At 34.3% G+C, this 27981-nt stretch overlaps 3 protein-coding genes across 3 annotated transcripts; all 3 read left to right on the top strand.

Moving 5' to 3' along the window:
- Window positions 1-3650: 3650 nt before the first annotated feature.
- Window positions 3651-7308, top strand: LOC121877884. The gene is made up of 4 exons (XM_042383821.1): window positions 3651-3737; window positions 4567-4705; window positions 4926-5045; window positions 6773-7308. Exons 1-4 carry the CDS (start codon window positions 3661-3663, stop codon window positions 6875-6877), a joined length of 441 nt encoding a protein of 146 aa, XP_042239755.1. The 5' UTR covers window positions 3651-3660; the 3' UTR covers window positions 6878-7308.
- A 5499-nt stretch (window positions 7309-12807) lies between these two features.
- On the top strand, window positions 12808-16397 carry LOC121877889. The gene is made up of 4 exons (XM_042383829.1): window positions 12808-12860; window positions 13691-13829; window positions 14050-14169; window positions 15862-16397. Exons 1-4 carry the CDS (start codon window positions 12817-12819, stop codon window positions 15964-15966), a joined length of 408 nt encoding a protein of 135 aa, XP_042239763.1. The 5' UTR covers window positions 12808-12816; the 3' UTR covers window positions 15967-16397.
- A 4685-nt stretch (window positions 16398-21082) lies between these two features.
- Window positions 21083-24725, top strand: LOC121877888. The gene is made up of 4 exons (XM_042383828.1): window positions 21083-21146; window positions 21974-22112; window positions 22333-22452; window positions 24190-24725. The coding sequence occupies exons 1-4, from the start codon at window positions 21103-21105 to the stop codon at window positions 24292-24294; spliced, it is 408 nt and encodes a 135-aa protein (XP_042239762.1). The 5' UTR covers window positions 21083-21102; the 3' UTR covers window positions 24295-24725.
- The last annotated feature ends 3256 nt before the right edge of the window (window positions 24726-27981 follow it).

The following is a 27981-nucleotide window of genomic DNA, read 5'->3' on the forward strand; positions in this document are numbered from 1 at the left end:
AACATGGTCTGCATTTATCCACTTCTCACACTCAACCATAAGACCGATGAAGAGTTTTGTCTCTCTAGTCTCGCATCTTACAGAAATAAAGTCTCGTATTGAACAAAATTTTCTTTCATTCTCTTATAATCCTCTCCCATATACATTATAATCAACTATATCTTTTCCTCGCCATCGTATCAACCTCCTGGAGCAGTGACAGTTCATGTAACATCTGTGGTACAATGGTACGTTTTTTAGGGCGGTACAAGAGAAGTAATGTGATGGTGACCGTACACGATACCAGGGTTCAGGCGGAAGTCATGATAGTCTGATGAGTAGGACTCAAGGAGATGTGCCCCAAAAATATTTGTTTAGAATAATAAGTGATCGGCTCTTACGTTTCAGCAACTTACACAAAATTCTGAAAATTATATTAATATTGCCAAAATATATAACTTGGTAATTTTTGGTCAATGTGTCATGACCGTACATTAATGGACATAGGTGTTTGATGTGTATTCTATTAGGCTCTCAAGGGTAGCACTTTAGCAACTTTGAGATCATAATTTTATTAGCATGTATTAAAAAAGATCACATAGGCTAGGCAGAGCTCATTTTATAATTTCCTAGGAGTTAAGTTATACAGTAAAAGGAATTAACATTACCAAACTTTTTTTTCAAAAGAGTTTGCATAAATCGAAAGAATCATCAAACTGACAGACGATTGTTCTTTTATTTCAATAATTCAATTAATTGTCTCCATGGGATGGGGTATAAAAGCTACTTTATCTTAATATCTTTAGAAGTATCAACTACATTCCATAAAATCTGAACAGTTCATGAACTTCCAGAAAACGTAGTTAACTTATCAAAACAGTGAGTGAAATTAAGTCTTTACACACGTTTTCCCTTCACCAACGTCTTATGTGTATAGGGAGTTAAATGTCGTATTAACCAAACTCTATTACGCTGCCTGTATTTCATGTCAGTATATGAAAAGGCAAATAATGGATATTTTCCAAGGGAATGATCACTCCCTCTTCAACAATATATCAAACATATAATAATCCTTAATGATATAGCAAAATCATAAAACTGTGCAAAAGAATATCTTGTATACTGATCTTTTATTATATACCAAAGATCATCAACCACTGATGGCCTCAGCCAGACTGAAAGAATTAACAAGTTGCAATTACACAAAACCGTTTCGCGGGGCTGAAATACAATACGAAACGTTCGAAACGTTGGTAATACCGTTTGTTTTCGGCTCAGCGAAGCTAAGAAAAGTTGAGTCTGGTTAGTACTTGGACGGGTGAGCGTATGAACCTAAGAACACCAGATGCTGCTGGCATAAAGACTCTCTCTCTCTCTCTAATATATATATATATATATATATATATATATATATATATATATATATATATATATATATATATATATATATATATATATATATATATATTAGCATGAGTAAATTTCTACTTTTAAAATATGAAAGCATTTTTGGAGAAAAATAATCTAATATAAAAGTTAATAAAAACACAATTAATCAGGATAAAATTAGCGATAACCAATGAAAATAGACCACCATTTTGGGAGGGAAAGATGGTATGATTAAATATCCCTTAGAGGCAGCACCATGTACACTCAGTTTGGGATACAGCAAAATAATTCATTTCAGTGGTAACTACGAACGATATTCAGTACAACTGAACAACACCTAATCATAAAAGAACATTAGTTTAAACCTATATTGATAACTCTTCTGATGTTGAGACTTCACTTAATTCCAAAATATATCATTAAATGCAGTTCTTGTACCATTGCCGTGTACTGTACATAGTGGTGTCATATGTGGCAGCTGATAGCTTGTCAGTCCAGAGAGAATTATGCTAATCTAAAATTTGTAAATTTTATAAACTATTTATATCACATGACTTATTAACGTGCATTGATTATAATTATTTGTTTTCATTAAAATGTGGCATCATTTGTCAATAAAACATATTAACTGTAAGTACATTACAAAAGGAGATATAAAATGCATTGATTAAACATAATTTTTCTCATCCGCTGTAAGCAACATCACACCCGCAGTCTTCAGTCGACAGGTGGTGTTACTCACACCATTATCAGTCAATAGGATATTGAACTCTTAACAGCACTGACAACATACACGAGGCAAATTAGTGTTCCTAGTCCTCTCTGCCTGTGTATCTGTATGAGTGTCCTTAAAATAACTCTAGAGGGGGTTCGCACATTTCCAATAATATTGGTAAGTTCAGTCAACATGTGAGAAGGTCCACATAATGAACTTTTGGTGTCTTTCATCCCCCCCACCCCCGCAAAAAAACTCTTCCTACGATATCGAGGAGACATTAATGAGTAAGGCAGAGACTGAGATGAATGAGAGGAATCGAAAGGTATTTCTTAAAGAGATGCAAAATGTGGGATTGTTTACTAAGATAATCCGGGAACCTCACAGTTGCCAACACTTACAATAAAGGTTGCCACCTAAATTGATTGATCGATATATCAGTTAATCATATAGTGATTCATTTAGATATTTTTGCAATCTATTTTTTTTTTTTTTTAAATATTATATGGTGAAACTGTTCAGTGAGACCCATTTTGGTAGGATATAATTTAAAGTTACTTAATAATCCTGACAGTAGAACAAAACTCCTTAAGAAACAAATAACTAACCGTCCATAATATAGTCGACTTTCTCTATCAGGTGATCGCGTGGATGACGGTGTTATGATCTTGGAGTAATAATTATCTCAATATATGTTTCTTTCTTACCATCAATATAATAGTTCCTAAGTGCCTATTCTATATTACTTCAAACACTCTACTATACATAATAAAAAAAATGGAATTACATATAACGTGTCTCTTGTATTCCACCAATGTTATAATGCAAAAGTATGCTTAAACAATAGAAGCCTAAAACGCATTTGATATAGTTTATCATTATCTGAAAGTGGCAGTAGGGACCATAAGCTCGAGTGGCCGTTAGAAAAGTGTGGATACAGCACACTATATTCTAAGCTTGTTTTATGCAAGCAAACCTCCTTAACATTCCCGTGCTTGTAAGTTCATGTAACCATTTACAGCAGGATAGAGTGGGGATGCCTCGTGATCTAACAAGCGAGGCAAGTCCTGGATCCATCAGTTGAATATTAGTAGAGATAACATTCATCTGGCTAAATTAACAGTAACTATCTAGGTTCTTTACATGTACTCCTATAATCACTTCATACACCGTTATTCAAAATGAAAAAAAGCTAAATATCTATTGTTATGATACACAGTAAATGCATGGAATTGCCAAGAACATTCCTGATGGCCTAATAATGCAAAAAAAAAATCATTGGAGACAATATGAAACGTTAGATTCATGTCAAAAGATTTTTCATGCATAATGAGTACTGTATAACAAAGTTTAAGGAACACGTACGATTTCAAAGGAAATCTAGAAAAACGTTCAGTACTTTATTAATTGTCATTAATTTCTAAGACAGGCGTTTATAAGTTTTCATGATCATCCATGGAAAAATGCAATTTTTTTTTTCAGTCATGCGGATAGGGAGCCTGAGACTGTCCAGCTGACTGGGTGACGATGAACTCTTGCTGGGGTCGTTACACAGCCAGTATAAAAGAGGTTGGTGGATGTTGGTCCTCATACTACTTCTGACAAGCAAGATGAAGTTCCTCGTGATATTCCTCTCCCTCACTGCCCTCACATGGTAACACTTCACTACTCTACAATAGTTATGGTTATATAATTGACTGGATTTTTTCGTAAGACATAACTCTAGCTAATAATATTATACAACATTTTAGAAAATTGACTGACTATGGTCAGGAAAGATGATCAAGGCTTAAACATAATTATATACTGCATATTATAGGCTAATGTTCACGACCAGGAAATTACTCATATTTCACCATAACTTATATTTTTAGAACCTAAGCACATTTCAACATCCTCGACAATAGATATGTGTATCTCTTATAATGTTTAATTCTTGATAGACTAGTATAATTTTTTTTATTCACTTAAAGACCTTAAAGCGTTCATATGTATTATAACGGAAATAACAATCTTAAGTAAAAGGTAACACTTTAATAGTTCATGTATTATTTACTGAACATTATATCCATTAAGACTTATTTCTTATAGATTTGAGATCAAGAAGAGAATGGAAGACACTTTCTGCACACATCGCCCTGTGTGCGTACAGTATATCACCGGTAGATATACAAATATTTAGATCACATGGTGTGAAGGGCAACAAAAAATAAAGCGCTTCATCACATTGTTAACAGAATCTCGATAATGCATTATTCTGTGGATTATATCTAAAGTAAAATTACGTTTAGCAAAATAATTTAAACTTTAATTACCAGACGATATTTATTTCCCCAGACAGCTCTCAACCACAAATAAAATGGGAGCAAATTTGGGTATAATTCCACCCGTTGACAAATGCGAAGAACATTACGCTAACTAACGTGTAACAGAATGAAGAGTAATGTTAAAATAGAAATATAATCAGCCACTCCTACTGGCAGGGCTCAAGGAGTCCCAGAGTGTGACTGTGGCGCCTTCATTACTGAGTCTGCAGAGGAGGAAGAAGTGTTCCCCATGGAGGCCTTCGATGTGGAAAACTGTGAAGATCAACAAGACTGTCATGATAGATGCCGCACAGAGGTGAGCCTTTACTGCCATATACTGAATTATTTACCGGAAAAATAGTAAGCCCAAACACCATAATTTTCTATATGAATGTTACTATCACAGCACTAGCACTCAAATAACACAAATCTTTTAAAATAAAGCAGTTAACATCTTAACATATACATTAGAGCTTCAGCTAAATCATATAAATCCGTGTCATTATTAGCCAGGAGAAATAAAATTTTCTTTACAGTGGAACGAAATGACCAGCGAAGGAGACCTGAATTTCGAGCTTCCCGACGGCAAGACGGTGGGCCAGAGTATGTGTGACGACCTGGCTGAAGAGGGTAAAGACGTCGTTGGGCCAACTGAAGTAAGTCTGAAGTAATACACGTTGAAATAAAGCAAACGATAAAGAATATGGAGGATAAACGAGTCTGTGCAACAAATAGCAAGTGCGAAAGAGAGAGAGAGAGAGAGAGAGAGAGAGAGAGAGAGAGAGAGAGAGAGAGTGAAGAACTTATTTTTCTGAGTAAATAACTATTATTATCCGATAACTGCTGCTAGAACTACGTCACAAAAGGTATATAAAGGGGACGTCACAAGCAGTTCTCACAAGAGAACACTAGTTCCTGGCCCTTGGTGTTATTTTCAAATCTAATTTGAGGCCTTAAGTCTTTGGTATATACCGACCACTGTTATTCCTGTTATTCTTGGTGTTCTAGATTTATAGCTTAGTAATTTTTAAGCAGCGAAAGGTCATCTTGGCCCATTTTACTTGTCTTGTCCTGTTATAAAGTATCACAGGGTGGAAATTACCCACAGACCTGTACAATTATAATCCTTAAACTAACTGGTTAAAAAAAGGTTTAAAGCTTATGAAGCTGTTGCACAATAATACCTTCTTTTGTGCAGGAACAACAAAATGAAAGCTAGTGCATTAAATCTAAAGTTAATTCCAAATAGATTCTCTGGATTTAAATGGATTTGTAATTCTTGTTGCCTGGCAACAATACTTCAGTGACACCCTTTTAAGATTAAGTCACTTGCTTGTCTTTTAATTTCTATGATGTCTTGACATTAACTAACTACCGGTTAGAACTAAAGTTTCGAAAATAGTTGAATTTCTAAATTCGTGACCAGACCAAGATACAATGCTTCTACACTGTTGAGCAGCATTGTCTTTATACTGTTACGAGACAAGATTAGGTCTGTATCCCCAAAGATTTGCAACAACCAAATTAGTTGAAAATTGTTTCAAAATATTTACAAGACAGGATTGTACGTGTTTTCTGTCTCCCGTCGGAAATGCGAAACAAGATACAAAGTTTCTGCGTGTGGACAGGTTTCACCAAGTTTGGTAACACACTGATCAGTCGACGAAGTGATTGTGGCCTGTGCAATGGTTTGGTGGTAAGAATAAACACATGAAGACAGAAATTATAATAAAAACGGCGACAAACACATGTATTGGTGTTGCATAATCACATATATTTATTTAACATAAAGTTATTATGGGTACAATGGAAATCGATGGACATTTTAGCTGATTCAACACAACGCCGGTGCACGATTCAAATACTGAACGTCGTTAGTTGTTCGCTTTGGTATTCGCCCTCTTTCACCACACGCGAGCATTACTCCTTCACACAGTGATGCCACGTTGATAACTGTTATTTCCGTCAATTCCTCGGTGTAGTTGGGTCTAAACTCGGAACAATGTTTACCAATTAGATCACGAATGTTTAGAACAATCGCAAGACAATGGAGAAAAAAGTTGCGGTTCAACTGCATAAATACACTGTTTATAACCAAAGTATCTTGGTCTGGACTATGATTTAAGACTTTTTATGATTTGAGTATCACAATGATCATTCGTAACATTGCTTATATTTTTCTGATCTTGTACCCGTACGACTAATAGGAAAATATCCAATGTAGTCTACACATGCATGGAAACAAATTATAACCCCACACACACAACTATTCATACTCTCTGGAAAAATACATAATTATTTATAAGCTTCACAGTGTATAAACTTTAAAAATGAGCGTTTAATCTAATAATCATGTGTTAAAATGTCTTACTGCCACACACAGGTGTTCCTGTACGTGAGGCTCTGTGATGGCCCGTGGGAAGACGACGGTGAGGCCACTAAAGAGACGTTGTGTTGTGACGCAGGTCAACACGAAACCTGCGAGTAAATACCAGCACACAGCCACCCCTTGAGACTTTTACACCTACATACAATGAGACAACATAACAAATAGATCATTGGGTTAAACTTTCAGCATTAAAAACAAAACAAATATTCAGCACAACTATAAGTTGTGCACCATTATCCACCAAACCAATCAGCAAACTAAATTGACAACACAGCCTTTTACGGCAATTACTGCACCACGAGTACCAACGGTTATGGAAAGAAATATACCGTCACTCAGTCTTACAAGAGGCTACTCACAGAGCTTCTTGCATCTAATAGCCGACAAAACGTTTCTACTAGAGCAGCAACTTGTTCTAACTACCAACAAGGAAGATTAGCCCAAGGACCTATAACAATTGCCTTATTACTTCCATAAACACCATCTCAAAGGATGTAATAAATAGTGACACCAATAAAACCTTAACAGTTTCTTGTATTTTGAAATCCCAGACGAACAATATTTTCAAAATATTATGTTCTCGAGTCATTCATCTCTTCTCCTATACGGGTTTGATAGTTAGATGCTGAAAATAGTTTTTAAAAATAATTTTGATGGAAAATGATAAGGTACTAGGCAGTAAGCAGCGACCAAACAGGGAGGTACTACCGCCTGGGAAGGTATTGGAAGCATAATGTGTTGTCTAATGGTAGACCCTGCTGCCATATGGTTTCACGAAAATTGTGACCAAGTCCCAGGTTGCTAATCTGACTTTCTGCCTCATTTACACACAATTGCAGGGTCTCAATTGTTTCTCTTACTTGGACAACACAACAAAAATAATGTAGATCGTTTCTCACTCTTGATTTATTTTTCGTTTTTGAAATTTATTTATTATTATTATTATTATTTTTTTTTTATTATTATTCTAATTATTATTATTATTATTATTATTATTATTATTATTATTATTATTATTATTTTTATGTGGGTCAGTGATCTGTGCCCGGGTGGGCTAATCCCCGTAAAAAAAAATTGATAAAATAATTATTTTTTTTCATGCATTTCTTCTTTTTTTATCAACACAAACGCTACTCTCTCCACAAACACAAACATGAGTCTGCATTTACCCACTTCTCACACTCAACCATAAGACCGATGAAGAGTTTTGTCTCTCTAGTCTCGCATCTTACAGAAATAAAGTCTCGTATAGAACAAAATTTTCTTTCATTCTCTTATAATCCTCTCCCATATACATTATCATCAACTATATCTTTTCCTCGCCATCGTATCAACCTCCTGGAGCAGTGACAGTTCATGTAACATCTGTGGTACAATGGTACGTTTTTTAGGGCGGTACAAGAGAAGTAATGTGATGGTGACCGTACACGATACCATCTTTACCAGGGTTCCGGCGGAAGTCATGATAGTGTGATGAGTAGGACTCAAGGAGATGTGCCCCAAAAATATTTGTTTTAGAATAATAAGTGATCGGCTCTTACATTTCAGCAATTTACACTAATTTCTGAAAATTATATACATATTGCCAAAATATATAACTTGTAATTTTTGGTCAATGTGTCATGTCCGTACATTAATGGACATAGGTGTTTGATGTGTATTCTATTAGGCTCTCAAGGGTGGCACTTTAGCAACTTTGAGATCATAATTTTATTAGCATGTATTAAAAAAGATCATATAGGCTAGGCAGAGCTCATTTTATAATTTCCTAGAAGTTAAGTTATACAGTAAAAGGAATTAACATTACCAAACTTTTTTTTCAAAAGAGTTTACATAAATCGAAAGAATCGTCAAACTGACAGACGATTGTTCTTTTATTTCAATAATTTAATTAATTGTCTCCATGGGATCGGGTATAAAAGCTACTTTATCTTAATATCTTTAGAAGTCTCAACTACATTCCATAAAATCTAAACAGTTCATGAACTTCCAGAAAACGTAGTTAACTTATCAAAACAGTGAGTGAAATTAAGTCTTTACACACAAGTTTTCCCTTCACCAACGTCTTATGTGTATAGGGAGTTAAATGTCGTATTAACCAAACTCTATTACGCTGCCTGTATTTCATGTCAGTATATGAAAAGGCAAATAACGGATATTTTCCAAGGGAATGATCACTCCCTCTTCAACAATATATCAAACATATAATAATCCTTAATGATATAGCAAAATCATAAAACTGTGCAAAAGAATATCTTGTATACTGATCTTTTATTATATACCAAAGATCATCAACCACTGATGGCCTCAGCCAGACTGAAAGAATTAACAAGTTGCAATTACACAAAACCGTTTCGCGGGGCTGAAATACAATACGAAACGTTTGTTTGTTTTCCGCTCAGCGAAGATAAGAAACGTCACACGGGAAAATGGAAACAACGGAGTACCTTAGGTCTTTATTCAAGACATCTTCAGAGGCAACTAGATTACATGGACAGAGAGAGGCTTAAATATACAGGGTGACCTAAAAACATGAGGTCAGGTCATAATGATGACATCCACTAATCCCCACACCAACACAACCGTAGAGGAGCTTAAGAGAAGGGTGGTGACGTGACTAGACAGGTCAGGTCAGAAAAAAGGGACCCACAAAATAACTGTCATACATCAAGATCAAAGGTTTTCAAAGCAGTTTTAACCTTGGGCCACTGACAAATAAATTTATGTAACATATTATCAGTTTTGAACTGACCATCACTAAGGTTTATTGATTTTAATTCCTTAATCAAACTAGCTTCAACCAGAAGTCTTTCTGTGACACAAGATGATTTGAATACTTCTAAGCTTTTTTCCCAAGCAATGGGGTGATTATTATTCCTAACATGAACGAACAAGGCACTGCTTTCAGATGCAGTTCTGATATTATACTTATGTTGTTTGATTCTGAGCTGCAGTGTTTTTCCTGTCTGACCTACATAATTACAATTACATTGGCTACATGGAATACAATAAACACTTCCATTTACATTCAAACTTGGGCTATTCCTTATTAACATATTGGTAATGGTTGTGTTTATTGTATTCCATGTAGCCAATGTAATTGTAATTATGTAGGTCAGACAGGAAAAACACTGCAGCTGAGAATCAAACAACATAAGTATAATATCAGAACTGCATCTGAAAGCAGTGCCTTGTTCGTTCATGTTAGGAATAATAATCACCCCATTGCTTGGGAAAAAAGCTTAGAAGTATTCAAATCATCTTGTGTCACAGAAAGACTTCTGGTTGAAGCTAGTTTGATTAAGGAATTAAAATCAATAAACCTTAGTGATGGTCAGTTCAAAACTGATAATATGTTACATAAATTTATTTGTCAGTGGCCCAAGGTTAAAACTGCTTTGAAAACCTTTGATCTTGATGTATGACAGTTATTTTGTGGGTCCCTTTTTTCTGACCTGACCTGTCTAGTCACGTCACCACCCTTCTCTTAAGCTCCTCTACGGTTGTGTTGGTGTGGGGATTAGTGGATGTCATCATTATGACATGACCTCATGTTTTTAGGTCACCCTGTATATTTAAGCCTCTCTCTGTCCATGTAATCTAGTTGCCTCTGAAGATGTCTTGAATAAAGACGAAAGCTAAGGTACTCCGTTGTTTCCATTTTCCCGTGTGATTTTATCAAGATTTATCTTATCCACGTTTTCATTGTGGATTTACATGATATATATATATATATATATATATATATATATATATATATATATATATATATATATATATATATATATATATATATATATATATATATATATATATATATATATATATATATATATATATATTATGATGAGGAAATTTCTGCTTTTAAAATATGAAAGCATTTTTTGAGAAAAAATAATCTGATATAAGACTTAATAAAAACACAATTAATCAGGATAAAATTAGCGATAACCAATGAAAATAGACCACCATTTTGGGAGGGAAAGATGGTATGATTAAATATCCCTTACAGGTAGCACCATGTACACTCAGTTTGGGATACAGCAAAATAATTCATTTCAGTGGTAACTACTCACGATATTCAGTACAACTGAACAACACCTAATCATAAAAGAACATTAGTTTAAACCTATATTGATAACTCTTCTGATGTTTATACTTCACTTAATTCCAAAATATATCAGTAAATGCAGTTCTTGTACCATTGCCGTGTACTGTACATAGAAGTGTCATATGTGGCAGCTGATAGCGTGTCAGTCCAGAGAGAATTATGCTAATCTAAAATTTAGTAAGATTTTATGAACTATTGATATCACATGACTTATTAACGTGCATTGTTTATTATTATTTATTTTCATTAAAATGTGGCATCATTTGTCAATAACATATTAACTGTAAGTAACAAAAGGAGATTTAAAATGCACTGATTAAACATAATTTTTCTGGTCCGCTGTAAGCAACATCACACCCGCAGTCTTCAGTCGACAGGTGGTATTACTCACATTATTATCAGTCAATAGGATATTGAACTCTTAACAGCACTGACAACATACACGAGGCAAATTACTGTTCCTAGTCCTCTCTGCCTGTGTATCTGTATGAGTGTCCTTAAAATAACTCTAGAGGGGGTTTGCACATTTCCAATAATATTGGTAAGTTTAGTCAACATGTGAGAAGGTCCACATAATGAACTTTTGGTGTCTTTCATCCCCCCCCCCCCCAAAAACTCTTCCTACGATATCGAGGAGACATTAATGAGTAAGGCAGAGACTGAGATGAATGAGAGGAATCGAAAGGTGTTTCTTAAAGAGATGCAAAATGTAGGATTGTTTACTAAGATAATCCGGGAACCTCACAGTTGCCAACACTTAGAATAAAGGTTGCCACCTAAATTGATTGATCGACATATAAGTCAATCATATATTGATTCATTTAGATTTTTTCCAATCTATTTTTCTTTTTAAATATTATAAGGTGAAACTGTTCAATGAGACCCATTTTGGTAGGATATAATTTAAAGTTACTTAATAATCCTGGCAGTAGAAAAAACTCTTTAAGAATCAAATAACTAATCGACCAAAATATAGTCGACTTTCTCTAACAGGTGATCGCGTGGATGACGGTGTTATGATCTTGGAGTTATAATTATCTCAATATATGTTTCTTTCTTACCATCAATAATGGTTCCTAAGTGCCTATTCTATATTACTTCAAACACTCTACAATACACAATAAAAAAAATGGAATTACATATAACGTGTCTCTTGTATTCCACCAATGTTATAATGCACAAGTATGCAGTAGGGACCATAAGCTCGAGTGGCCGTTAGAAAAAGTGTGGATACAGCACACTATATTCTAAGCTTGTTTTATGCAAGCAAACCTCCTTAACATTCCCGTGCTTGTAAATTCATGTAACCATTTACAGCAGGATAGAGTGGGGATGCCTCGTGATCGAACAAGCGAGGCAAGTCCTGGATCCATCAGTTAAATATTAGTAGAGATAACATTCATCTGGCTAAATTAACAGTAACTATCTAGGTTCTTTACATGTACTCCTATAATCACTTCATACACCGTTATTCAAAATGAAAAAGCTAAATATCTATTGTTATGATACACAGTAAATGCATCGAACACATCGCTACTAAACCATGAAAGTGCCATGAACATTCCTGATGGCCTAATAATGCAAAAAAAAAATCATTGGAGACAATATGAAACGTTAGATTCATGTCAAAAGATTTTTCATGCATAATGAGTACTGTATAACAAAGTTTAAGGAACACGTACGATTTCAAAGTAAATCTAGAAAAACGTTCAGTACTTTATTAATTGCCATTAACTTCTAAGACAGGTGTTTTTAAGTGTTCATGATCATCCATGGAAAAATGCAATTTTTTTTTTCAATCATGCGGATAGGGAGCCTGAGACTGTCCAGCTGACTGGGTGGCGATGAACTCTTGCTGGGGTCATTACACAGCCAGTATAAAAGAGGTTGGTGGATGTTGGTCCTCATACTACTTCTGACAAGCAAGATGAAGTTCCTCATGATATTCCTCTCCCTCACTGCCCTCACATGGTAACACTTCACTACTCTACAACAGTTATGGTTGTATAATTGACTGGATTTTTTCGTAAGACATAACTCTAGCTGATAATATTATACAACATTTTAAAAAATTGACTGACTATGGTCACGAAAGATGAACAAGGCGTAAACATAATTATATACTGCATATTATAGGCTAATGTTCACGACCAGGAAATTACTCATATTTCACCATAACTTATATTTTTAGAACCTAAGCACATTTTAACATCCTCGACAATAGATATGTGTATCTCTTATAATGTTTAATTCTTGATTGACTAGTGTAATTTTTTTTATTCACTTAAAGACCTTAAAGCGTAGATATGTATTATAACGTAAATAACAATCTTAAGTAAAAGGTAACACTTTAACAGTTCATGTATTATTTACTGAACATTATATCCATTAAGACTTATTTCTTATAGATTTGAGATCAAGAAGAGAATGGAAGACACTTTCTGCACACATCGCCCTGTGTGCGTACAGTATATCACCGGTAGATATACAAATATTTAGATCACATGGTGTGAAGGGCAACAAAAAATAAAGCGCTTCATCACATTGTTCACAGAATCTCGATAATATATAATTCTGTGGATTAAATCTAAAGTAAAATTACGTTTAGCAAAATAATTTGAACTTTAATTACCAGACGATATTTATTTTCCCAGACAGCTCTGAGCCACAAATAAAATGGGAGCAGGTTTGGGTATAATTCCACCCGTTGACAAATGCGAAGATCATTTACGCTAACTAACGTGTAACAGAATGAAGAGTAATGTTAAAATAGAAATATAATCAGCCACTCCTACTGGCAGGGCTCAAGAAGTCCCAGAGTGTGACTGTGGCGCCTTCATTACTGAGTCTGCAGAGGAGGAAGAAGTGTTCCCCATGGAGGCCTTCGATGTGGAAAACTGTGAAGATCAACAAGACTGTCATGATAGATGCCGCACAGAGGTGAGCCTTTACTGCCATATACTGAATTATTTACCAGAAAAATAGTAAGCCCAAATACCATAATTATATATAAGAATGTCTACATCACAGCATTAGCACTCAAATAACACAAATCTTTTAAAATAAAGCAGTAAATATCTTAACATATACATTAGAGCTTCAGCTAAATCATATAAACCCGTGTCATTATTAGCCAGGGGAAATAAAATTTTCTTTACAGTGGAACGAAATGACCAGCGAAGGAGACCTGAATTTCGAGCTTCCCGACGGCAAGACGGTGGGCCAGAGTATGTGTGACGACCTGGCTGAAGAGGGTAAAGACGTCGTTGGGCCAACTGAAGTAAGTCTGAAGTAATACACGTTGAAATATAGCAAACGATAAAGAATATGGAGGATAAACGAGTCTGTGCAACAAATAGCAAGTGCGAAAGAGAGAGAGAGAGTGAAGAACTTATTTTTCTGAATAAATAACTATTATTATCCAATAACTGCTGCTAGAACTACGTCACAAAAGGTATGTAAAGGGGACGTCACAAGCAGTTCTCAGAAGAGTACACTAGTTCCTGGCCCTTGGTGTTATTTTCAAATCTAATTTGAGGCCTTAAGTCTTTGGTATATACCGACCACTGTTATTCCTGTTATTCTTGGTGTTCTAGATTTATAGCTTAGTAATTTTTAAGCAGCGAAAGGTCATCTTGGCCCATTTTACTTGTCTTGTCCTGTTATAAAGTATCACAGGGTGGAAATTACCTACAGACCTGTACAATTATAATCCTTAAACTAACTGGTTAAAAAAGGTTTTAAAGCTTATGAAGCTGTTGCACAATAATACCTTCTTTTGTGCAGGAACAACAAAATGAAAGCTAGTGCATTAAATCTAAAGTTAATTCCAAATAGATTCTCTGGAATTAAATGGATTTGTAATTCTTGTTGCCTAGCAACAACACTTGAGTGACACCCTTTTAAGATTAAGTCACGTGCTTGTCTTTAAATTTCTATGATGTCTTGACATTAACTAACTACCGGTTAGAATTAAAGTTTCGTAAATAGTTGAATTTCTGAATTCGTGACCAGACCAAGATACAATGCTTCTACACTGTTGAGCAGCATTGTCTTTATACTGTTACGAGACAAGATTAGGTCTGTATCCCCAAAGATTTGCAACAACCAAATTAGTTGAAAATGTTTTCAAAATATTTACAAGACAGGATTGTACGTGTTTTCTGTCTCCCGTCGGAAATGCGAAACAAGATACAAAGTTTCTACGTGTGGACAGATTTCACCAAGTTTGGTAACACACTGATCAGTCGACGAAGTGATTGTGGCCTGTGCAATGGTTTGGTGGTAAGAATAAACACATGAAGACAGAAATTATAATGAAAACGGCGACAAACACATGTATTGGTGTTGCATAATCACATATATTTATTTAACATAAAGTTATTATGGGTACAATGGAAATCGATGGACATTTTAGCTGATTCAACACAACGCCGGTGCACGATTCAAATACTGAACGTCGTTAGTTGTTCGCTTTGGTATTCGCCCTCTTTCACCACACACGAGCATTACTCCTTCACACTGTGATGCCTCGTTGATAAGTACTATTTCCGTCAATTCCTCGGTGTAGTTGGGTCTAAACTCGGAACAATGTTTACCAATTAGATCACGAGTGTTTAGAACAATCGCAAGACACTGGAGAAAGAAAGTTGCGGTTCAACTGCATAAATACACTGTTTATACCCAAAGTATCATGGTCTGGACTATGATTTAAGACTTTTTATGATTTGAGTATCACAATGATCATTCGTAACATTGCTTATATTTTTCTGATCTTGTACCCGTACGACTGATAGAAAAATATTCAATGTAGTCTACACATGCATGGAAACAAATTATAACCCCACACACACAACTATTCATACTCTCTGGAAAAATACATAATTATTTATAAGCTTCACAGTGTATAAACTTTAAAAATGAGCGTTTAATCTAATAATCATGTGTTAATATGTCTTACTGCCACACACAGGTGTTCCTGTACGTGAGGCTCTGTGATGGCCCGTGGGAAGACGACGGTGAGGCCACTAAAGAGACGTTGTGTTGTGACGCAGGTCAACACGAAACCTGCGAGTAAATACCTGCACACAGCCACCCCTTGAGACTTTTACACCAACTTACAATGAGACAACATACCAAATAGATCATTGGGTTAAACTTTCAGCATTAAAAACAAAACAAATATTCAGCACAACTATAAGTTGTGCACCATTATCCACCAAACCAATCAGCAAACTAAATTGACAACACAGCCTTTTACGGCAATTACTGCACCCCGAGTACCAACGGTTATGTAAAGAAATATACCGTCACTCAGTCTTACAAGAGGCTACTCACAGAGCTTCTTGCATCTAATAGCCGACAAAACGTTTCTACTAGAGCAGCAACTTGTTCTAACTACCAACAAGGAAGATTCGCCCAAGGACCTATAACAATTGCCTTATTACTTCCATAAACACCATCTCAAAGGATGTAATAAATACTGACACCAATAAAACCTTAACAGTTTCTTGTATTTTGAAATCCCAGACGAACATTATTTTCAAAATATTATGTTCTCGAGTCATTCATCTCTTCTCCTATACGGGTTTGATAGTTAGATGCTGAAAATAGTTTTTAAAAATAATTTTGATGGAAAATGATAAGGTACTAGGCAGTAAGCAGCGACCAAACAGGGAGGTACTACCGCCTGGGAAGATATTGGAAGCATAATGTGTTGTCTAATGGTAGACCCTGCTGCCATATGGTTTCACGAAAATTGTGACCAAGTCCCAGGTTGCTAATCTGACTTTCTGCCTCATTTACACACAATTGCAGAGTCTCAATTGTTTCTCTTACTTGGACAACACAACATACATAATGTATATCGTTTCTCATTTTTTATTTATTTTTCGTTTTTGTATTTATTTATTATTATTATTATTATTATTATTTTTATTATTATTATTATAATTATTATTATTATTATTATTATTATTATTATTATTAAGATTATTATTTTTATTATTATTATTATTATTATTATTATTATTATTATTATTATTATTATTATTTAATTTTTTATTTTATTAATTTGCTATTAATTTGATTAATTATTATTATTATTATTATAATTATTATTATTATTATTATTATTATTATTATTATTTAGTATTTAGTAATATATTTTCGCCCCGCAGTCCCTGATGTGGGTCAGTGATCTGTGCCCGGGTGGGCTAATCCCCGTAAAAAAAATTGATAAAATAATTATTAATTTTTTTCATGCATTTCTTCTTTTTTTATCAACACAAACGCTACTCTCTCCACAAACACAAACATGGTCTGCATTTACCCACTTCTCACACTCAACCATAAGACCGATGAAGAGTTTTGTCTCTCTAGTTTCCCATCTTACAGAAATAAAGTCTCGTATTGAACAAAATTTTCTTTCATTCTCTTATATTCCTCTCCCATATACATTATAATCAACTATATCTTTTCCTCGCCATCGTATCAACCTCCTGGAGCAGTGACAGTTCATGTAACATCTGTGGTACAATCGTACGTTTTTTAGGGCGTTACAAGAGAAGTAATGTGATGGTGACCGTACACGATACCATCTTTACCAGGGTTCAGGCGGAAGTCATGATAGTCTGATGAGTAGGACTCAAGGATGTGTGCCCCAAAAATATTTGTTTTAGAATAATAAGTGATCGGCTCTTACGTTTCAGCAACTTACACAAAATTCTGAAAATTATATTAATATTGCCAAAATATATAACTTGGTAATTTTTGGTCAATGTGTCATGACCGTACATTAATGGACATAGGTGTTTGATGTGTATTCTATTAGGCTCTCAAGGGTGGCACTTTAGCAACTTTGAGATCATAATTGTATTAGCATGTATTAAAAAATATCTCATAGGCTAGGCAGAGCTCATTTTATAATTTCCTAGGAGTTAAGTTATACAGTAAAAGGAATTAACATAACCAACTATTTTTTCAAAAGTTTGCATAAATCGAAAGAATCGTCAAACTGACAGACGATTGTTCTTTTATTTCAATAATTTAATTAATTGTCTCCATGGAATGGGGTATAAAAGCTACTTTATCTTAATATCTTTAGAAGTCTCAACTACATTCCATAAAATCTGAACAGTTCATGAACTTCCAGAAAACGTAGTTAACTTTTCAAAACAGTGAGTGAAATTAAGTCTTTACACACAAGTTTTCCCTTCACCAACGTCTTATGTATATAGGGGATTAAATGTCGTATTAACCAAACTCTATTACGCTGCCTGTATTTCATGTCAGTATATGAAAAGGCAAATAACGGATATTTTCCAAGGGAATGATCACTCCCTCTTCAACAATATATCAAACATATAATAATCCTTAATGATATAGCAAAATCATAAAACTGTGCAAAAGAATATCTTGTATACTGATCTTATATTATATACCAAAGATCATCAACCACTGATGGCCTCAGCCAGACTGAAAGAATTAACAAGTTGCAATTACACAAAACCGTTTCGCGGGGCTGAAATACAATACGAAACGTTTGTTTGTTTTCCGCTCAGCGAAGATAAGAAACGTTGGGTCTGGTTAGTACTTGCACGGGTGAGCGTATGAACCTAAGAACACCAGATGCTGCTGGCATAAAGACTCTCTCTCTCTCTAATATATATATATATATATATATATATATATATATATATATATATATATATATATATATATATATATATATATATATATATATATATATATATATATATATATAATTCACATCTTCAGGGTGAATTACACGAAAGCGCTGGGAATATCAGCATATACCTAGATACCTACAGTGATTTACTTATATATATATATATATATATATATATATATATATATATATATATATATATATATATATATATATATATATATATATATATATATATATATATATATATATATATATATATATATATTATGATGAGTAAATTTCTACTTTTAAAATATGAAAGCATTTTTTGAGAAAAAATAATCTGATATAAGACTTAATAAAAACACAATTAATCAGGATAATATTAGCGATAACCAATGAAAATAGACCACCATTTTGGGAGGGAAAGATGGTATGATTAAATATCCCTTAGAGGCAGCACCATGTACACTCAGTTTGGGATACAGCAAAATAATTCATTTCAGTGGTAACTACTCACGATATTCAGTACAACTGAACAACACCTAATCATAAAAGAACATTAGTTTAAACCTATATTGATAACTCTTCTGATGTTTATACTTCACTTAATTCCAAAATATATCAGTAAATGCAGTTCTTGTACCATTGCCGTGTACTGTACATAGAAGTGTCATATGTGGCAGCTGATAGCGTGTCAGTCCAGAGAGAATTATGCTAATCTAAAATTTAGTAAGATTTTATGAACTATTGATATCACATGACTTATTAACGTGCATTGTTTATTATTATTTATTTTCATTAAAATGTGGCATCATTTGTCAATAACATATTAACTGTAAGTAACAAAAGGAGATTTAAAATGCACTGATTAAACATAATTTTTCTGGTCCGCTGTAAGCAACATCACACCCGCAGTCTTCAGTCGACAGGTGGTATTACTCACATTATTATCAGTCAATAGGATATTGAACTCTTAACAGCACTGACAACATACACGAGGCAAATTACTGTTCCTAGTCCTCTCTGCCTGTGTATCTGTATGAGTGTCCTTAAAATAACTCTAGAGGGGGTTTGCACATTTCCAATAATATTGGTAAGTTTAGTCAACATGTGAGAAGGTCCACATAATGAACTTTTGGTGTCTTTCATCCCCCCCCCCCCCAAAAACTCTTCCTACGATATCGAGGAGACATTAATGAGTAAGGCAGAGACTGAGATGAATGAGAGGAATCGAAAGGTGTTTCTTAAAGAGATGCAAAATGTAGGATTGTTTACTAAGATAATCCGGGAACCTCACAGTTGCCAACACTTAGAATAAAGGTTGCCACCTAAATTGATTGATCGACATATAAGTCAATCATATATTGATTCATTTAGATTTTTTCCAATCTATTTTTCTTTTTAAATATTATAAGGTGAAACTGTTCAATGAGACCCATTTTGGTAGGATATAATTTAAAGTTACTTAATAATCCTGACAGTAGAACAAAACTCCTTAAGAATCAAATAACTAATCGACCATAATATAGTCGACTTTCTCTAACAGGTGATCGCGTGGATGACGGTGTTATGATCTTGGAGTTATAATTATCTCAATATATGTTTCTTTCTTACCATCAATAATGGTTCCTAAGTGCTTATTCTATATTACTTCAAACACTCTACAATACACAATAAAAAAAATGGAATTACATATAACGTGTCTCTTGTATTCCACCAATGTTATAATACACAAGTATGCTTAAACAATAGACGCCTAAAACGCATTTGATAGAGTATATCATTATCTGAAAGTGGCAGTAGGGACCATAAGATCGAGTGGCCGTTAGAAAAAGTGTGGATACAGCACACTATATTCTAAGCTTGTTTTATGCAAGCAAACCTCCTTAACATTCCCGTGCTTGTAAATTCATGTAACCATTTACAGCAGGATAGAGTGGGGATGCCTCGTGATCGAACAAGCGAGGCAAGTCCTGGATCCATCAGTTAAATATTAGTAGAGATAACATTCATCTGGCTAAATTAACAGTAACTATCTAGGTTCTTTACATGTACTCCTATAATCACTTCATACACCGTTATTCAAAATGAAAAAAGCTAAATATTTATTGTTATGATACACAGTAAATGCATCGAACACATCGCTATTAAACCATGAGAGTGCCAAGAACATTCCTGATGGCCTAATAATGCAAAAAAAAAAATAATTGGAGACAATATGAAACGTTAGATTCATGTCAAAAGATTTTTCATGCATATTGAGTACTGTATAACAAAGTTTAAGGAACACGTACGATTTTAAAGTAAATCTAGAAAAACGTTCAGTACTTTATTAATTGCCATTAACTTCTAAGACAGGTGTTTATAAGTGTTCATGATCATCCATGGAAAAATGCAATTTTTTTTTCAGTCATGCGGATAGGGAGCCTGAGACTGTCCAGCTGACTGGGTGACGATGAACTCTTGCTGGGGTCATTACACAGCCAGTATAAAAGAGGTTGGTGAATGTTGGTCCTCATACTACTTCTGACAAGCAAGATGAAGTTCCTCGTGATATTCCTCTCCCTCACTGCCCTCACATGGTAACACTTCACTACTCTACAACAGTTATGGTTATATAATTGACTGGATTTTTTCGTAAGACATAACTCTAGCTGATAATATTATACATTTTAAAAAATTGACTGACTATGGTCAGAAAAGATGAACAAGGCGTAAACATAATTATATACTGCATATTATAGGCTAATGTTCACGACCAGGAAATTACTCATATTTCACCATAACTTATATTTTTAGAACCTAAGCACATTTTAACATCCTCGACAATAGATATGTGTATCTCTTATAATGTTTAATTCTTGATTGACTCGTGTAATTTTTTTTATTCACTTAAAGACCTTAACGAGTAGATATGTATTATAACGTAAATAACAATCTTAAGTAAAAGGTAACACTTTAATAGTTCATGTATTATTTACTGAACATTATATCCATCAAGACTTATTTCTTATAGATTTGAGATCAAGAAGAGAATGGAAGACACTTTCTGCACACATCGCCCTGTGTGCGTACAGTATATCACCGGTAGATATACAAATATTTAGATCACATGGTGTGAAGGGCAACAAAAAATAAAGCGCTTCATCACATTGTTAACAGAATCTCGATAATGCATTATTCTGTGGATTAAATCTAAAGTAAAATTACGTTTAGCAAAATAATTTAAACTTTAATTACCTGACGATATTTATTTCCCCAGACAGCTCTCAACCACAAATAAAATGGGAGCAAATTTGGGTATAATTCCACCCGTTGACAAATGCGAAGATCATTTACGCTAACTAACGTGTAACAGAATGAAGAGTAATGTTAAAATAGAAATATAATCAGCCACTCCTACTGGCAGGGCTCAAGGAGTCCCAGAGTGTGACTGTGGCGCCTTCATTACTGAGTCTGCAGAGGAGGAAGAAGTGTTCCCCATGGAGGCCTTCGATGTGGAAAACTGTGAAGATCAACAAGACTGTCATGATAGATGCCGCACAGAGGTGAGCCTTTACTGCCATATACTGAATTATTTACCGGAAAAATAGTAAGCCCAAACACCATAATTTTCTATATGAATGTTACTATCACAGCACTAGCACTCAAATAACACAAATCTTTTAAAATAAAGCAGTTAACATCTTAACATATACATTAGAGCTTCAGCTAAATCATATAAATCCGTGTCATTATTAGCCAGGAGAAATAAAATTTTCTTTACAGTGGAACGAAATGACCAGCGAAGGAGACCTGAATTTCGAGCTTCCCGACGGCAAGACGGTGGGCCAGAGTATGTGTGACGACCTGGCTGAAGAGGGTAAAGACGTCGTTGGGCCAACTGAAGTAAGTCTGAAGTAATACACGTTGAAATAAAGCAAACGATAAAGAATATGGAGGATAAACGAGTCTGTGCAACAAATAGCAAGTGCGAAAGAGAGAGAGAGAGAGACAGAGAGACAGAGAGAGAGAGAGAGAGAGAGAGAGAGAGAGTGAAGAACTTATTTTTCTGAGTAAATAACTATTATTATCCGATAACTGCTGCTAGAACTACGTCACAAAAGGTATATAAAGGGGACGTCACAAGCAGTTCTCACAAGAGAACACTAGTTCCTGGCCCTTGGTGTTATTTTCAAATCTAATTTGAGGCCTTAAGTCTTTGGTATATACCGACCACTGTTATTCCTGTTATTCTTGGTGTTCTAGATTTATAGCTTAGTAATTTTTAAGCAGCGAAAGGTCATCTTGGCCCATTTTACTTGTCTTGTCCTGTTATAAAGTATCACAGGGTGGAAATTACCCACAGACCTGTACAATTATAATCCTTAAACTAACTGGTTAAAAAAAGGTTTAAAGCTTATGAAGCTGTTGCACAATAATACCTTCTTTTGTGCAGGAACAACAAAATGAAAGCTAGTGCATTAAATCTAAAGTTAATTCCAAATAGATTCTCTGGATTTAAATGGATTTGTAATTCTTGTTGCCTGGCAACAATACTTCAGTGACACCCTTTTAAGATTAAGTCACTTGCTTGTCTTTAAATTTCTATGATGTCTTGACATTAACTAACTACCGGTTAGAACTAAAGTTTCGAAAATAGTTGAATTTCTAAATTCGTGACCAGACCAAGATACAATGCTTCTACACTGTTGAGCAGCATTGTCTTTATACTGTTACGAGACAAGATTAGGTCTGTATCCCCAAAGATTTGCAACAACCAAATTAGTAGAAAATTGTTTCAAAATATTTACAAGCCAGGATTGTACGTGTTTTCTGTCTCCCGTCGGAAATGCGAAACAAGATACAAAGTTTCTGGGTGTGGACAGGTTTCACCAAGTTTGGTAACACACTGATCAGTCGACGAAGTGATTGTGGCCTGTGCAATGGTTTGGTGGTAAGAATAAACACATGAAGACAGAAATTATAATGAAAACGGCGACAAACACATGTAATGGTGTTGCATAATCACATATATTTATTTAACATAAAGTTATTATGGGTACAATGGAAATCGATGGACATTTTAGCTGATTCAACACAACGCCGGCGCACGATTCAAATACTGAACGTCGTTAGTTGTTCGCTTTGGTATTCGCCCTCTTTCACCACACGCGAGCATTACTCCTTCACACAGTGATACCACGTTGATAACTGCTATTTCCGTTAATTCCTCGGTGTAGTTGGGTCTAAACTCGGAAAAATGTTTACCAATTAGATCCCGAATGTTTAGAACAATCGCAAGACAATGGAGAAAAAAGTTGCGGTTCAACTGCATAAATACACTGTTTATAACCAAAGTATCTTGGTCTGGACTATGATTTAAGACTTTTTATGATTTGAATATCACAATGATCATTCGTAACATTGCTTATATTTTTCTGATCTTGTACCCGTACGACTGATAGGAAAATATCCAATGTAGTCTACACATACATGCAAACAAATTATAACCCCACACACACAACTATTCATACTCTCTGGAAAAATACATAATTATTTATAAGCTTCACAGTGTATAAACTTTAAAAATGAGTGTTTAATCTAATAATCATGTGTTAATATGTCTTACTGCCACACACACAGGTGTTCCTGTACGTGAGGCTCTGTGATGGCCCGTGGGAAGACGACGGTGAGGCCACTAAAGAGACGTTGTGTTGTGAAGCAGGTCAACACGAAACCTGCGAGTAAATACCAGCACACAGCCACCCCTTGAGACTTTTACACCTATATACAATGAGACAACATACCAAATAGATCATTGGGTTAACCTTTCAGCATTAAAAACAAAACAAATATTCAGCACAACTATAAGTTGTGCAACATTATCCACCAAACCAATCAGCAAACTAAATTGACAACACAGCCTTTTACGGCAATTACTGCACCCCGAGTACCAACGGTTATGGAAAGAAATATACCGTCACTCAGTCTTACAAGAGGCTACTCACAGAGCTTCTTGCATCTAATAGCCGACAAAACGTTTCTACTAGAGCAGCAACTTGTTCTAACTACCAACAAGGAAGATTCGCCCAAGGACATATAACAATTGCCTTATTACTTCCATAAACACCATCTCAAAGGATGTAATAAATACTGACACCAATAAAACCTTAACAGTTTCTTGTATTTTGAAATCCCAGACGAACATTATTTTCAAAATATTATGTTCTCGAGTCATTCATCTCTTCTCCTATACGGGTTTGATAGTTAGATGCTGAAAATAGTTTTTAAAAATAATTTTGATGGAAAATGATATGGTACTAGGCAGTAAGCAGCGACCAAACAGGGAGGTACTACCGCCTGGGAAGGTATTGGATGCATAAGGTGTTGTCTAATGGTAGACCCTGCTGCCATATGGTATCACGAAAATTGTGACCAAGTCCCAGGTTGCTCATCTGACTTTCTACCTCATTTACACACAATTGCAGGGTCTCAATTGTTTCTCTTACTTGGACAACACAACATAAATAATGTATATCGTTTCTCACTCTTGATTTATGTTTCGTTTTTGAAATTTATAGATTATTATTATTATTATTATTTTTATTATTATTATTATAATAATAATTATTATTATTATTATTATTATTATTATTATTATTATTATTATTATTATTATTATTATTATTATTATTATTATTATTATTATTATTATTATTATTATTATTATTATTATTATTATTATTATTATTATTATTATTAAATTATTATTTTTATGTGGGTCAGTGATCTGTGCCCGGGTGGGCTAATCCCCGTAAAAAAAATTGATAAAATAATTATTAATTTTTTTCATGCATTTCTTCTTTTTTTATCAACACAAACGCTACTCTCTCCACAAACACAAACATGGTCTGCATTTACCCACTTCTCACACTCAACCATAAGACCGATGAAGAGTTTTGTCTCTCTCGTCTCGCATCTTACAGAAATAAAGTCTCGTATTGAACAAAATTTTCTTTCATTCTCTTATAATCCTCTCCCATATACATTATAATCAACTATATCTTTTCCTCGCCATCGTATCAACCTCCTGGAGCAGTGACAGTTCATGTAACATCTGTGGTACAATGGTACGTTTTTTAGGGCGGTACAAGAGAAGTAATGTGATGGTGACCGTACACGATACCATCTTTACCAGGGTTCAGGCGGAAGTCATGATTGCCTGATGAGTAGGACTCAAGGAGATGTGCCCCAAAAATATTTGTTTTAGAATAATAAGTGATCGGCTCTTACGTTTCAGCAACTTACACAAAATTCTGAAAATTATATTAATATTGCCAAAATATATAACTTGGTAATTTTTGGTCAATGTGTCATGACCGTACATTAATGGACATAGGTGTTTGATGTGTATTCTATTAGGCTCTCAAGGGTAGCACTTTAGCAACTTTGAGATCATAATTTTATTAGCATGTATTAAAAAAGATCACATAGGCTAGGCAGAGCTCATTTTATAATTTCCTAGGAGTTAAGTTATACAGTAAAAGGAATTAACATTACCAAACTTTTTTTTCAAAAGAGTTTGCATAAATCGAAAGAATCGTCAAACTGACAGACGATTGTTCTTTTATTTCAATAATTCAATTAATTGTCTCCATGGGATGGGGTATAAAAGCTACTTTATCTTAATATCTTTAGAAGTATCAACTACATTCCATAAAATCTGAACAGTTCATGAACTTCCAGAAAACGTAGTTAACTTATCAAAACAGTGAGTGAAATTAAGTCTTTACATACAAGTTTTCCCTTCACCAACGTCTTATGTGTATAGGGAGTTAAATGTCGTATTAACCAAACTCTATTACGCTGCCTATATTTCATGTCAGTATATGAATAGGCAAATAATGGATATTTTCCAAGGGAATGATCACTCCCTCTTCAACAATATATCAAACATATAATAATCCTTAATGATATAGCAAAATCATAAAACTGTGCAAAAGAATATCTTGTATACTGATCTTTTATTATATACCAAAGATCATCAACCACTGATGGCCTCAGCCAGACTGAAAGAATTAACAAGTTGCAATTACACAAAACCGTTTCGCGGGGCTGAAATACAATACGAAACGTTCGAAACGTTGGTAATACCGTTTGTTTTCGGCTCAGCGAAGCTAAGAAAAGTTGAGTCTGGTTAGTACTTGGACGGGTGAGCGTATGAACCTAAGAACACCAGATGCTGCTGGCATAAAGACTCTCTCTCTCTCTCTAATATATATATATATATATATATATATATATATATATATATATATATATATATATATATATATATATATATATATATATATATATATATATATATATATATATATATATAAATATATATATATATACATATTAGCATGAGTAAATTTCTACTTTTAAAATATGAAAGCATTTTTGGAGAAAAATAATCTAATATAAAAGTTAATAAAAACACAATTAATCAGGATAAAATTAGCGATAACCAATGAAAATAGACCACCATTTTGGGAGGGAAAGATGGTATGATTAAATATCCCTTAGAGGCAGCACCATGTACACTCAGTTTGGGATACAACAAAATAATTCATTTCAGTGGTAACTACGAACGATATTCAGTACAACTGAACAACACCTAATCATAAAAGAACATTAGTTTAAACCTATATTGATAACTCTTCTGATGTTGAGACTTCACTTAATTCCAAAATATATCATTAAATGCAGTTCTTGTACCATTGCCGTGTACTGTACATAGTGGTGTCATATGTGGCAGCTGATAGTTTGTCAGTCCAGAGAGAATTATGCTAATCTAAAATTTGTAAATTTTATAAACTATTTATATCACATGACTTATTAACGTGCATTGATTATAATTATTTGTTTTCATTAAAATGTGGCATCATTTGTCAATAAAACATATTAACTGTAAGTACATTACAAAAGGAGATATAAAATGCATTGATTAAACATAATTTTTCTCATCCGCTGTAAGCAACATCACACCCGCAGTCTTCAGTCGACAGGTGGTGTTACTCACACCATTATCAGTCAATAGGATATTGAACTCTTAACAGCACTGACAACATACACGAGGCAAATTAGTGTTCCTAGTCCTCTCTGCATGTGTATCTGTATGAGTGTCCTTAAAATAACTCTAGAGGGGGTTCGCACATTTCCAATAATATTGGTAAGTTCAGTCAACATGTGAGAAGGTCCACATAATGAACTTTTGGTGTCTTTCATCCCCCCCACCCCCGCAAAAAAACTCTTCCTACGATATCGAGGAGACATTAATGAGTAAGGCAGAGACTGAGATGAATGAGAGGAATCGAAAGGTATTTCTTAAAGAGATGCAAAATGTGGGATTGTTTACTAAGATAATCCGGGAACCTCACAGTTGCCAAC

Source organism: Homarus americanus, unplaced genomic scaffold (assembly GCF_018991925.1).
Source record: "Homarus americanus isolate GMGI-L3 unplaced genomic scaffold, GMGI_Hamer_2.0 scaffold24523, whole genome shotgun sequence".
NCBI classification, from domain to species: Eukaryota; Metazoa; Arthropoda; class Malacostraca; order Decapoda; family Nephropidae; genus Homarus; species Homarus americanus.

Coding starts and splice junctions, on each gene's coding strand:
- LOC121877888 (XM_042383828.1), top strand. CDS start 21,103: ATGAAGTTCCTCGTGATATTCCTCTCCCTCACTGCCCTCACATG. Junction 21,147..21,973: donor TCCCTCACTGCCCTCACATG/GTAACACTTCAC, acceptor TCCTACTGGCAG/GGCTCAAGGAGTCCCAGAGT. Junction 22,113..22,332: donor ATGATAGATGCCGCACAGAG/GTGAGCCTTTAC, acceptor TTTTCTTTACAG/TGGAACGAAATGACCAGCGA.
- LOC121877884 (XM_042383821.1), top strand. CDS start 3,661: ATGTTGGTCCTCATACTACTTCTGACAAGCAAGATGAAGTTCCTCGTG. Junction 3,738..4,566: donor TCCCTCACTGCCCTCACATG/GTAACACTTCAC, acceptor TCCTACTGGCAG/GGCTCAAGGAGTCCCAGAGT. Junction 5,046..6,772: donor ACGTCGTTGGGCCAACTGAA/GTAAGTCTGAAG, acceptor TGCCACACACAG/GTGTTCCTGTACGTGAGGCT.
- LOC121877889 (XM_042383829.1), top strand. CDS start 12,817: ATGAAGTTCCTCATGATATTCCTCTCCCTCACTGCCCTCACATG. Junction 12,861..13,690: donor TCCCTCACTGCCCTCACATG/GTAACACTTCAC, acceptor TCCTACTGGCAG/GGCTCAAGAAGTCCCAGAGT. Junction 14,170..15,861: donor ACGTCGTTGGGCCAACTGAA/GTAAGTCTGAAG, acceptor TGCCACACACAG/GTGTTCCTGTACGTGAGGCT.